Genomic DNA, 14,426 nt, shown 5'->3' on the forward strand with positions numbered 1-14,426 from the left:
CTCCAAATTCCTTGCTACATCTATAATTTTATAATTATCTGTGGTGTCATATATCCAACTAGTTGAATGTTGAAGACAATGTTAGAAATTATGAAAACTGGTGATCTAATTAAAATTTTGAACATAAATTATGTCCAAATATCAATCATCTTGGAAAACATTATATATAAATATATGCATAGTTAAATATACACTTTCACATATAATTACATCTCAACAAAGTGAATTAGATTTAAATTTCATTTGTTTTTCCAATCCCCTTACAATTCTCAATTTCTGTCATATATACATATACACAGCAGGATTCTTTCAAGGGAATGAAACTTTCTGGCTACCTCTTGAATGTTTATTGAACAAAAGAGAAGCCCAATTCTCATTCAAATAGAATACACATCTAGACTCTAAATATAACAATTTAATCATTAGTCTCAAATCCTTCTTGAGGTAATATCAAACGAGCTGCATTTGATATTTATATAAATAAACTGAACCATCAACTCCCTGAAGGTTACATACGCGTGCTTTTCTCCCAGGCTGCACTACAGTAGCCAAGATACGACCGTATGAGGTGTATACATACATTTCCTTGGCTACAGCTTTACCAGAAGTATAACATATTTCTAAGAATTAGAAACAGTTTAAAACCATACCTTATACTACCTGTTGAAGGTATTTCTCCTAATGAAGGCAAACGAAAAATATCCCATGCTATTCTTTTTACAAAAACACACATATTCAATATATTTATAAGCAACAAAGGAGGAGAATAAATCAATTTCAATGACAATGTTCAACAGAAAACAGCTCCAAATCAAAAGTAAAATAGTTCAACAATTACGTATAAACCCAAGTTTAACTTGAATAACCAGCTAGGACGAGAAATATAGAAAATTCAAACAAAGAGTGAATTGTGTTCACATACAAAGCTAGAGATCTTCCTCAGGTGAAGCCTGGGATATAGGTTTGATTTTTTATTACCGTTACCAAGGCAAATGATTGCACTCTGCCATCCCCCCTCCCAAACACAGAAAGCCCATGTTACTTACTAGCTACCTCCAGCGACGCATTGTGACTCACGGCCTCTCCGAGGTAATTCCTTGCTACACAGACGTAGACCCCTTCATCAGGCCTACTTTTTCGTCCATGTACTATACGTAAGAAAAATAAAGATCCACTTGGCAGCAACATTCGGTGTGAGCGAGGGTCATCTTTGTCTGTCTCTACTCTCTCCCCCCCTTTGTACCATTCAATAGTGGGTGTGGGGCGGCCTTCGGCTTTACAGTTCAAAGTTGCAGGTTCTCCTTTTGAGACAATTAGGTCTGAAGGGTGTTCAACAATGCGAGGTGGAAAATCTTCCTGACGAAGACGGGAGCCTGCAGAATTGAAAAAATATTTTCATAGTATCACTTGAAAATAATGAAAAGTCTTATTTCAAAGGCCTAGGCTTAAGACTACTATTTAAACACTGCATAATATTAACCTATCCTTCCTATCCTATTTACTAACTAATCCTTCTGGTGTCCGTGTTGACTACACCTTCCAATTCCTGAATCCTTTTGACCCTCCACTTACAAAGTTCTCTTGCTTAAACTTTGCCTGTACAAATCCTGTCTGCTCTTCAAATCCCTTGTCCACGAATCCTTTCAGAACCCATAACCCCGTCTGTTTATACCATGTATGTGCATGTTTTTACAGAGGAATGTGTAAGCAAATTGTTGAGTATTACATATAATGGCATGACTTCCTGGAATCTTCTTTTTAACTAACATCAATCAATGCTTTAACAAAACATATGCTATGTACTAATGAACATTACACTCAAATATATAATGAAACTATTCTTTATATAGACTTTCACATCTTCCTAAATAATAAAAGTATCTATATGTGTGTGTGTATATACATACTTTCCCAGTTATTAACAAATTAATTTCATTAGTTACTAATAATCATGTTAATATTTTAATAAAACTTCAAACATAAATGTTAAATAATTGAGTTTAAATAATTAAATATAATACTAAATGGAAAAGGATATTGGGTGAGGGGCTACATTCTAGACCTTATGGATTACTTAATATGTGAAGTCTTGAATGTATGTGTCATTTAAATATTTTCTGTATCTGTACCTTATTTTTTCCAGTGAGACCATAATCTCTAAAACAGGGATCAAGTTTTATATTTTTAATATTCCTTCCTTATTGCTGCCATGGATAGATTTAACATGTATGTTTCTTAGAGAAATTCAACAGCCCAAGGCTTAATTTAATTGAGCCCCAAACCTTGTTCTCATCTAACGTTCCAATCTCAATGAATAATGAAAAGTAGAGACGTCTTCCTTGACATCTCTCTTTCTGCCCCCTAGCCCTCCCCCAAATTTCTCAAATCAATCTATTCATCTCCATCTCTACAGCCAGCTACCATCCTAGATCAAACACCTATTAATTCCCACCAGAATTTAGGAAAGCTCTTAAGTAGCTTCACTTCAATGTAGCCAGATGAAGTCTTTGAAATGCAAATACAGTCTGGGTCCTCCCCTACTTCAGTGGCTCTTAAAATAAAGTCATTGCTCTTAAGATAAAGTCCTTAACAAGACCTACGGAAGTCAGCGTGCACTACCCCATCCAGCTCTCCAGACTCTTCCTACTCCGCTCCTTTCTCTGCTGTCTTCACCTCAGCCTTCTGCTAGTTCCAGAAATAGAGTGTGCTTCCTCCTGCCACAGGCCCATACCTGCTACTGGGTCTGGGCTCGAAATAATCTTATCCTAGTTTACACTCACTCTTCTTTCAAATCTTTGCCCTCCCTCCTCTTTACAACAAAAATTAAATGCCTCTTTTAGAAACCTAAACAGCACTATATGGCTACCCTTGGTAAGAATGATCAGAATTATAATTTTCATTTACTTGTTTGATGCTTCAAATATTGTCTGTCTTTCCTACTATTCTGTAAGATCTATGGGTCTGATTTTGCTCACAGTTGCTTCTCATGTTTGGCAGTGTTGAGCACACTATACATACTCAATAAACATGAGTGGAAAAAATGAAAAAATGAATAAAGTGCTGACAGGAAAGACCTATTTGAGTGCAATGATCTGAAGCTTAATAATCATGTATACTATAAAGAGATTTTAAAAGATTTTATTTTTTAAATTGTAACCAATATGCATACTATTTAACCTTCACTAGACGGTAAGATCTGCATGGAGCTTATTTCTCTGTCTCATTTGTAATTAATGCAATTAACATTTTTTCTTAATGAAATGAATAAAAGAATGATGTAACTAAAAGATCTATTCTTTGCTTATATCCACCACGAAACAAAAACATTATAACCTGAAATATTTATAGTTTTATCATCTGAAATATTGAGAAATCACTTTAGGGCACAGTATACAGCATACTGTAAGTTCTTTAAATGAAACCAGACTCTAAAAGAGGAGTAAATAAACCAGCAACATGGAAAAAAATAACTTGGAAACTCAAACTCTCTCACACAGGCTGTATGGAAGTCAAATGAAATTTAAATTGGATTTTAGATAACTTAATTACAAGTGCTGTAAAACTTCAGAAAATAAAGCATTCTGATATATTACTGACCTTTACTTCGGCTGCAATTATGAAAGGTGGATGCTAATGACGATCAACTGCTGAGGTAATATACATTTAATTAAGGCAAATGTTAAATTCTGAAAGTCCATTTCAGATAGGAAATAGGGATGCATTTGTTGCTTTAAGAATACAAAAAAAGGGCACTTAAGACTGCATGAGTAGGGCAGAGAAGGCATCCTGAGACATGAAACTTGAGATAAGTCTCGAAAAATGAGTCAGGAAGAAAAGAAAGGAGATGGTTTCACCCAGAGGCACAGCTATAAAATAATATGGTACATGTGGAAGACCAGCAGGTAGGTTAGTATGGCCTGATAAAAGGTGCATCTGAGAGATTAGGAAGCATGTGCCTGAAGAAGTAGCTAGAAGCAATAAGGCTTTGTGCAACAAGCCAAAGTCCTGGAACCCAACTGAAGCCAATGACAATATTTAAATATTTTAAGCAAAGGGATCGTATGATCACGTTTGGTTTTAAAGAGCTCACTATTGGTAATATGAGACTGGACTGTAGCAGGCTAAGCTAGGAAGGAATTAGTTAAGACACTTTTGTACTTTTTAAACAATAGATTCTGAAAACTTGAATTTGGATATTGACAGACAGAAGGGAAAACAGAGGGAAGAATCTAGAGATATTTAGTTACAATATCAACAGAATCTACTCACTGGCAACGTGGGAGCAGATGGAAATGGAAAATGCACAGGATGTAGGAGAAGCAGAAGATAGAGAGAGTCCACGTTCTGATCTGAGCAATGGGTGAAGAGCAGTGAAGGTAGAGAACAAAACAGTGGGATTTGGTGAGAGGAAGAAGGACAGATGATTTATTCTGTATGAGACATGGAGAGTTTAGGGTACTTCTAGAAGATCCAAATGCAGATGACAAGTTGCCAATTGAATATGCAAGTCTGACCTCAGGAAAGAAATCTCAGCTGGAGCCGCAGATGAGAATCAAGCTGGAGACTGAAACCATGGGAAAGAATAAAACTGTCTAGGGAGAGTGTATAGAGGAAGTAACGGCTAATTACAGAACCTGGAGATCACCCAGGCTCCACGAGAGTGCACTGGAGCGCAAGACTCTCTCCATCCCCAACCTGTAGTCCCATATAGCTGGACCAGAGCCAGCATGACTTTTGCGAATGGAGAACTCAGGCCCAAGTTTTCACCATGATGTTTGTACAGCAGTCAGTAAAAGAGTCTCAGCAATAAAAATGCTTTCTATTCTATTAAAGGCTAAATTTTCAACAATGCTCTGTGGAATATTCTTTTCTCAGATTGTTAATAGGGACTGCTCAAAAAAAGAGTTGCAGTTCTCACGGTCTTTAGCCTTGCTAATGCACATTATGATGCACCAGAAGAAAGGTATAATATGCAGTGTTTCTCAAACTTATTTGGCCATTAAACTCTTTTTTACTTTTCTTTTTACAAGACATCCCACTAAACTTTGCTTCTGAGGAACACAATCCAAAAGAAAATATACTCTGTTAGTATATAATAATCTGAAGAGAAGGAATAGGGTTAGGAAAAAAAAAGTTACTTGACTGATGAGCCAATAGCTTTGGAAATCATAACAAAAAATATAGAAATCTCACATTTCTCATAAAGTATAACCTTCAGGAAAAGAACTTTCCAATTCCCAATGATATTTATAATGAGTGATTGGTTAACCCTAATAATAAAAATTATAAATAGCAATCATCATCTCTATAAAAACTATAATAAATTATTTTTCATTATCAAGTCTAAGCAGGCAGGAAAGGAATGGCAAAGAAAATATTAATTATCCATCATCTCCTTTATCACAACAACATCTTTATGAGGTGGGTGTTGTGATATCTGGTGTCCATACGGGGGAACTGAGACTCTGGGCTGTCATTCAGCTGGAAGGTGGCAGTGCTGGTATTCAATCTTAGTCAAATTCAAAACGCTTGCTCCTTCCAATTATTCCATAAACTGCTAGGATTAATTAGTTAAAATCCATAGAGAAACAGGCTTTGTCCATTCTTGTTTCCAACACTGGAAGTGTTAATTTTGATTACTTATTTTTAAAATGTAGACCATAAAAACAAGAAGCAGTCAAACCTGATGACATCTGTTGTTCTTTTCCCATGCATCCATAGAATATCTAACTGTGAACCATATGATTTCATAGTCGTTTCACTCAGTGAAGACTTTCATGACGAATAAATGGGGATACAAAGCTTTCCTGGTACTATGTCATGTTCTCTAAATATGAGCTTGCATTTTTAAGTAAAAATTCTTATATTATCAGTTTTTAATATTCTGAGAACCTCAATACCTACATATTTAATTGAATTTGCACAATTAAAATTCAATGTCACTTTTCCCAAATTTTTTCCAAAACATACCTTGAGGGAAAATTCGCCCAACTTCTATCACCAACCATGACTCACTCTCTCAAAGGGGGACTTTAGGGAGTTACACCAAGATCAAATAGGGGAGAGCATGTATGAAGCTCAGAAGAGTGTCGATGAAAGACCCGTAGTGATTACAATCTCCTCCCTAGAAGAAGTGTCCACCTCCACTCTGTCACCAAACTCCTCTCTTGATAATATTCTTGACTTGTTACTCAGAAATGCCTTCTCTCTTCAATCATAAATTCTGAGGTCCTATAAGCCACAAGACAACCACCATCCTAGTTATGCTAAATTGGGTAATTTTTTATATAATAAGATACAAAGTTTACATTACACTTGGCAAAACCAACTTCCAGGTTTCAACTACATTCTACATAGGAAACTTAAAATTTATGAAGAAGAGAGGACAAAAGAAGAAAGGGAGTGATGGAGTGGGGCTTTAACAAGGAACCAGGATGATAATGTCAGCCGTCCTCGGCAAGAAACCTGGTAGAGCCTTGGGAATACAACACGAATGACTTCAGGCAAGGCCAGCATCAGGGGAAAGGGCAGGCAGGATGCCTTCAACAACTGCCCAGTTGGAAGATAAAATATAAACACCAGTGACCGAAATATCTAAATATTTATACAACCACAGCTGGAAAAAGATATACACGTAAGTGCTAAGTATTTCAAGGAAATATATCAAAGTCACATGAGATTTATGGTGAGGAAACCAAACTCCTAGTTGGATGTAAACTGCTCCTCCCTTTAAGACATCACATTTACAGAAACACAAGCAAGTAACCATTTATGAGACAGATCTTGTTAATATGCTATTGAGGTATGAAAAACTCACATATACATAATTTTATTTTTTTTCATATATACGATTTTATTCTTTTTTTCTAGTATGGCAGTAATATTGTCTCAGGGCTTTGTTAATGGTTTCAAATCTGTTTCTTCTTAGTAGATTGAGCGAAACAGTATTTATTTTATTAACAGAGTCTTGTTTTGATCCAAATTTCTTTTTCATATTCTTTGGTAGGTAAAATTAGAAAAGCTAAAATGATTAAAATATTCATTTGTATCATATATCATATTAAAACATCTTACAGTGCAAAAATGCTTGTAAAATTGCTAAAAGCACGAGAGAAACAAGTTGAGTGAGCAGCTGACAGACGCACCATGAATATTAACTGACAACTGGGTGACATCTATCCAAGCTGGAGGTAGGGGTGTCTAGAGTTGCCTAAGAACATACCTATGTTTGTGAAAGAATACCTGTATTCCTAAAAAAGCCTTGTCTGTTAACCTTTTTATTTAAGCTCCATTTACATTTTAAGGGGCAGACGGCCTCCAATTACTAACATAAATCCTACCATGGGCACCAATCCTGTAATTTTCCTGTCAGAATTTCATCCCACAAGGTGATATTTGTTAAAACTAAGAAGACAGCACCCATTAATTACTCACTGTGTAGAGAGTAGACTTAAATATCCTCTACTGAGTTATACACATTTCCAAATACTCATGCTTACTATTGAAATAAGTATAAAAACAGACAACACTCTACAGAAAAAATAGCTAGTTTCACTTGAAATTACATAACTAAAGAAACACAAGGGAAACAGAATACATTAAAATAACAACATGATTAATGGATCATGCCATTTTCCTCAGGTATTTTGTTTCATCCTAATTTCCCTTGATTATAATTCTACCTAAAGATTGGGGGGTGGAACCTTTTGTAGCCAAAATTTAGACTAATCCCAATAATTAGCTGAGTACCATTGTTAATATCTGTTATCATCTAAAAATGATTACCAGAATTGGCCGAAATGAAATTCCAGTAGTGAATCCCTGGTGTTTTTGTAATATTCCTATAGAATCTAATATCATATGGCTGTGTCTCCAGAGATATGAAAAAGATTGGCAGTAGCATGTTAAATTTTAGAAACAATATTGCTTGCCCTCCCCCCCATTTTTAATAATATGGACTCTAAGTAGAAGAGACTTTTCGTCATGGGACCCAAATATTGCAGAAGCTACTAGGGCACTAAGTGCAGGAATTGCCTCAGCTGACTCAAATCAGGCTGGATTTCACTCTGAGCTGTAACTAAAGGGAGTGGAGGGTTGAAGTTGGTTAGTTGAGTTCATGCTTCCTGTTTGCCCTTTAGTAAAATTTCCAATTAACATGCAAATAGGAGGATTCTACCTTCTATAAAATGCCAAACAAAAATATTTGCATATCTTAGAGTCCAAATTCTCTCACTCCAAATTCTCTCACTCTCCTATCTATCAGTTTACCTATATATTGTGCCTAATTGCATTAGGAATTGCGCTAAGCATTAGCAAAACAAAGAAATATAAAATAAAATCCCTGACCTTAACAGCCTGAAGTCACCAAGGGAGACAGAAATATTAACAAGGATAATACTGAAAAATAGGAGATATACAAGGACAGGCAGTAGTAGGAGAAACTGGATTCCAGAAGGAAGGAATTGCATGGGCAAGGAAACATTAACTAATGTAGAATTTGTGGGGAAAGTTTATTAAATCTAGAGAATGGATTCAGTTTCCTGGGTTCAAATCTAGGCTCTGCTACTTGTAAGTTGTGTGAACTCAGATAAATTGCTTAACCTCTCTGAATGTTAGTTTCCTCATCTACAAAATGAGTGTAAAAATAATACCCATACTTTATAGTTTAGCATAATCCCTGATGCATAAAATAAATTGCATTGACCCATGCATTTAAACCATTACTGTAGTATTTTGGAAGGTGGCATAAACACCATTGTCTGATTTTACGATTCTCCTCTCTACTCTCTCCTGGAATTACATTAGGATTCTTGTTAATTTAAAGAGAAATCAATTACTTTTTTCCTAAATTTGTAATAAATTTCCTTAGTTGCACACTAAGCCAGTTTCTAGTCAGAGTTGAGAATTCAACTCAAAATTATTTCCCATTTACACAGTTCTTGGCAGGATCTGGTACAATTTCAGCAAAACATCTTTCAAAAGAGAAGAAAAACAAAATAAAACAAAACTAGAGCACTTAGCACAGCCAACTTATTGTTTTACCAAGAATCATCAGAGGTTGATTCTAAAGCCATCTACGATAAAGCATCTCTGTTCCTCAGGGAAAATATGCCATGGAGATTCATTGATTAAATGTATTACTTTTAAAATTTAAAAGACACAGTGATGTTTTTAAAATATTACAGAGTGAACAGTCGTTATGTCTTTCTTTTCCTTTTCATTACGAATATAAAAATCCTATGGGTAGCTAGAATATAGATGAAGAGTTTCTACATGACATTTCAAGTCAACTCTCTGTAGATGCACTAAAGTTATCAAAATTCACAAATGCCTAGCTTACTGGACCTAAATATTTAGGTCTGAAAATATAATAGCTTATTTCAGCTGTTAGGACCATTTTTCACAGACCAAGGATTTTGGACAATATTTTGACCTATGAAAACAGCACTTGGGTGGTCCTGTGAATATTTTTTATTGCTATAGAAAAATAGTTCATCCTAGTATTGTCTTTTCAACATATTAGGGCAAATTACATGGTATTGCAATCAATGTTAATCTACATTTCATTTCTTTATATATAATATGGAAATAGCAGATGGTTATAAATTTGAGCCAACTATAACCTCAATATACAGAACACGAGCAGACTTCCTTATTGAGGGCAACTCAACAATTTATAACTGTATAAAATAAATCTTGCTTACCAATCTTCCTCTATCCTGAATTTAAATTTCGGAGAGGAAAATCTTTATTCTGAAAATAATCTTATTTTTGTGTTTAAAAACATATTTTTAAGTCATAAATTAAAAGTATGTAAGAATGAATATGGATATAATACAATTCCTTAACCATACAGAAGTTTTAAAAAAAATCATTATGTAAAGTAATATTGATCAATTCTTTCTCTCAAGAGTTGCATTAGATTTTCATAGAATCTGTCCATTATAGATATAATTTACTAAGAATCAATAACCTAAAATCAATTAAAGTAGCTTTCAATTTTACTTCTTGAATTAGTAGTCATGCTTGAGCCATATTTAGTGAACACTTGAATCTAAATAAGTAATTAATGTTGGTGAGATGGAGTATGAAATTGTAATTTTAGGAATAATTGTCTAAAGACAATTACACTTTTGGAAAACAAAATACTTAAAACAACCTTTTAAAAGATTACTGAGAAATCCCTACAGGAATGCAGTCAACTTCACTCATTTTAAAACTCTGTCACTACTTCTGACATGAACAAGAATTTCTAAAGAAACTCTTCACACATTAGCAAAGTGTCATTTTACCTTTCTATCTTCCCCATTTCTCTCATTACATCTCGGATTTAGTTCTTACAGATTCTAAGGGCCACCCTAATAAAGAATGCCAAGAGGCAGAGTCTAATCATTCCAAATGTTGACTTAAAATCTACTCAGTAATCTTTATTTTCTAAAGAAATAAGTAAATAATTCAACAGTCCAAAACAAAGCTATGTGTAGTTGATCTAATTGAGGAAAACTACCATATATAAAATCTTAACATATATACTTTTCATGCAAAAAGATAAGAATTTCAAAAATTCTCCTAATTCTAAGAGCATTTTTTTTCTTTTTTTGCATTCTGATTTGAGACTTATACTCTTTTTTTTTTTTTTGCAGGTAAGTTTGGAATTTTTTTTTAATTTTTTTTAATTGTAGTAATATATCTATATGCATTTATTATTTTGTATGTTAATGCAACTTTAAAAGGGAAATATAATAGTTTTAGTCCTTATTTGATGGTGGTTTAATTAATTTGAAGGAAAGAGCCATAAAATTAGTTTTTTGGTTTTTTTTTTTTTGCCGAGGAAGATTCACCCTGAGCTAACATCTGTGCCAATCTTCCTCTATTTTGTATGTGGGTCACCACCACAGCATGGCTGCTGACGAATAGTGTAGGTCTGTGTCTGGGAACCGAACCTGGGCCGCCAAAGTGGAGCGCGCCGAACTTAACCACTAGGCCATGGGGTCACCCCCTAATATTAGTTTTGTTTAGAAAGCATTTATAATATTGAAATACTTGTGTTTAGTTACTAAATAGTTAGGCCATAACTGAAATACTTCACCATCTCCAGTGTCTACAACAGCACCCAGCACTCAGCAGGTACTCAACAAACATTTGATGAAGGGATGATCAGATAATGGAAAAAGAACATGACCCCCTATGTATTTATAAATAGTTTAGATCATGGTATAGACACACATCTATGCTTGGAGGCAGTCAGTGTACCCCTGAGTTCAGGAGAAAGTAAGGGAAATCATTACTTCTCCTTCTGGAAGCAGACATCCACAGTGGAAAGGAGCCCTGAAGCCATGGCCTCCCTGAAGGCATGTGGAGATAACAAGACTTTTGTCCATTCAAAGTAGGGAGCTCTCTTTAAAATTAATTCTAAGGCCATTGAAACCTGTACACAGTATCATGAGCGGTGAAAACATATGGATAAATAGAGGTGTAAGAGGTACAATTCTAGCAGGACAGATACACCGAGAGAGAGAGAAATAGGAGAAAGAGACCTAGAAAAAAGATCTGAAGGGAATCTTAACGTTGATTTCTTGGAGACCATTAAAAAATGGATAGTTTTTGTGTCCTTCTCTAAGTTTCTCCAGTTTCTAAGTACTCTATGATGTCCTGGTGTTATTTGCATAATAAAGTACTTTATTTTAGAAGTGTGAAAGCCAACAAAAAATTTTTGAAAAATATGGAGAAAATAAAATTCAACCTTTGCTAACCCTTTAGCATTCATTTATTCACTCAACAAACATGTACTAAGTATTCACAGTGCACCAGGTCTGCGCCAGATGCAGGTGACATAAGAGCGCAAACAAATAAAAACAAAAACTTAGTAGTATCTGTCTCTCTCTCTTTTTTTAGCTACTAAATAAAGATGCAAAGTTAATGTGAAGGATATACACTGTGTGCACTTAACAATGTATATGCACTTATATCTCTTAAGCCAACATTAAACCTTTTTTTGGGCACACATAAACAACCAGTAAACAAATCAGAAAGAGTTGTGTTTGCAAAACTACATGCAACATCGTTACAATTAGTAGAAGCAAACGCACTGCATGCAATACTGCATGCAACATTGAACGAGTGGAAGCAAACATCTTCAAGCAAAACTATGCTTTCCTAGAAGGTGGAAAGTCTGTATGAGATTAAATGAATAGAGGCCACAAACCCCGAGGTGCAGAGCTGCTGGGTCATGCCCTGTGTGATCACCAGGAGTTCAAAGACTGGATATGGATTTAAACCGATAAACAGGTATCAATTACCCCTTCTCTTTAGGAAGTAAATAGACCTAATTATTTTACTTGTCTTCAATACCATTACAAGGTCATTCCTGGTCTATGCCGCCCAGGGAAAATCATCTTTTTTAAACCTCAAATTATTTTTCACTTCACATTTGACTATTTTTGAGCAATTGCGAGACCCTCTATTAATAATCAATTAAGCTCAAATTACATTATCAACATATACTTACATTTTTCCTATTCAGCCTGTAATAACTGGTAGAATCTCTCAATGTAATGGGTATTTCTCTAGTTTTCTGCTAGCAGTGAAACAAGAACTGAGATGGAGAAGGATGAAGTATAAGGTTGTTGGTGGTGTTTTTTAAATTTATTTTGTTATTAATTTTAGAACTATATTTATATAATACGGTTTTTTTGAAAAAGTAAGAGTCATATTCTTTGGAATAAGTATTTTGCTTACTACAAGTGCATAAAACTGCATGTAGGTGTTTTCAGAAGCAAATATAGGCTCATCAAAATAAAGCCTCCTGAAATATCAGACAAAGGCATGCCAAACTGGAATAATGAAAAACCAGTCAACAGGCAACCTTAAAAAAAATTTTTTTAAACATTAAACAAATGAAAGCAGTGTGTCTCAATGTGTGATCATTCTTTATATGCTGATGACGTTTCTCTAATTTCTAAGTATCCTTTATTTTCTTGCTTTAGAAATACCAGGGGTGAGGTTAAAAGTGTAGATAAGCGGTCCCTGACCTATTCAGTCAAACTCCTTGAGTCTGAGGATTTGTAAGTGGTACTTTGCAGGTACACAACGTGATTTTAATGGACGCTAAGATTGAGAAGCACTGAACTAGAGGTTGTACCTACTGTGATACGTATTTCTCATACTATTGAGTGTTCTGAAATTATACCATTTACTATTTCAACTACTGCTATTAATATTAATATTGGCAAACAGTTTACAGTGCTTTCTATGTATCACACACCTTTCTAAGTGTTTTAAATACATTAACTCATTTGATTCTCACACACAGAAAACGCAACGTTATGATTTTTTTTTTTTTGAGGAAGATCAGCCCTGAGCTAACATCTGTTGCCAATCCTCCTCTTTTTTTTGCTGAGGAAGATTGGCCCTGGGCTAACATCCATGCCCAACTTCCTCTACCTTATATGGGACGCCACCAAGCATGGCTTGATAAGCAGTGCTCATGTCTGCACCTGGGATCTGAACCCGTGAACCCCGGGGCTGTGGAAGAAGTGGAGCACCCGAACTTAACCACTAGGCCACCAGGCTGGCCCCCACAATGTTATTATTAACCTCAATTTATAAATGAGAAAATTGAGGCATAGCAACATTAAGTAATTCACCTGAGGTCACACTGTTAATACATGATAGATCTGAGCCATCATCTCAGGTAAATTGGCTCCAGAGTTTATGTTTATAATAACTATTCCCAACAGCCTCTCTACTTAGATATTAGCCAAACCATAACACAGTATTTAGTATGACCATGTATTAAAAACATTAAAATACATACGACTAATGTATACTTGCAAGAATACGCTCCTCATAATGAATAGGAAATAACATTTTACTCATGTATTCTCCCATTATGAAATAACTGAGTCAAGAAATGGGAAAAAATTTTCAAATTTTGTTCCAGGAGTAGGAAGTATAACTTAACATAACTTGAGCTGTTGTCCTGACTTTACTCAACTGAAAAATTAACTGACACTATAAAGAAGTACCTCAAAATCAACAGAAAAAAAGTGTTATGCTTCCTTTCATAAATAAAAAGGTACAAAAATTAATACAGATTAAAACAAGCAATAAAAAGTGCATTGTAGAAAATGTGGAAAGTACAAAATAGAACAAATAATAAAATACTTATCTATAATCCTATGTTCTTACAGAGAAAACCAAGACTATTATTTTAATATCTTTCCTTCCAGTGTTATTCTATCAATTTTTACATGTAAAATATTCTATAATTAATTTTTTGCTTATTATAAACATTTTGCCCTTTCACTAAGAACTAATGAAAAACATATCCTTAAATGTATGAATAACATATCTTACAGATGTGTTACAATTAACTTAATTGAACCTCCTTGTGAAAAGTTTATTTCCAAATTTTTAGGATGATC

At 34.6% G+C, this 14,426-nt stretch overlaps 1 protein-coding gene across 1 annotated transcript in view; it reads right to left on the reverse strand.

The window, feature by feature from the left end:
• Positions 1–14,426, reverse strand: part of ROBO1 (roundabout guidance receptor 1) — a 480,852-nt gene that overhangs the window by 312,838 nt on the left and 153,588 nt on the right. The window contains exon 2 of the mRNA XM_087418208.1: positions 1,047–1,373. Coding sequence (XP_087274334.1) covers positions 1,047–1,373 — 327 coding nt within the window. The remainder of the gene's footprint in view (positions 1–1,046; positions 1,374–14,426) is intronic.

Source organism: Ceratotherium simum, chromosome 27 (assembly GCF_057802395.1).
Source record: "Ceratotherium simum simum isolate JZ-2026a chromosome 27, ASM5780239v1, whole genome shotgun sequence".
NCBI lineage: Eukaryota > Metazoa > Chordata > Mammalia > Perissodactyla > Rhinocerotidae > Ceratotherium > Ceratotherium simum.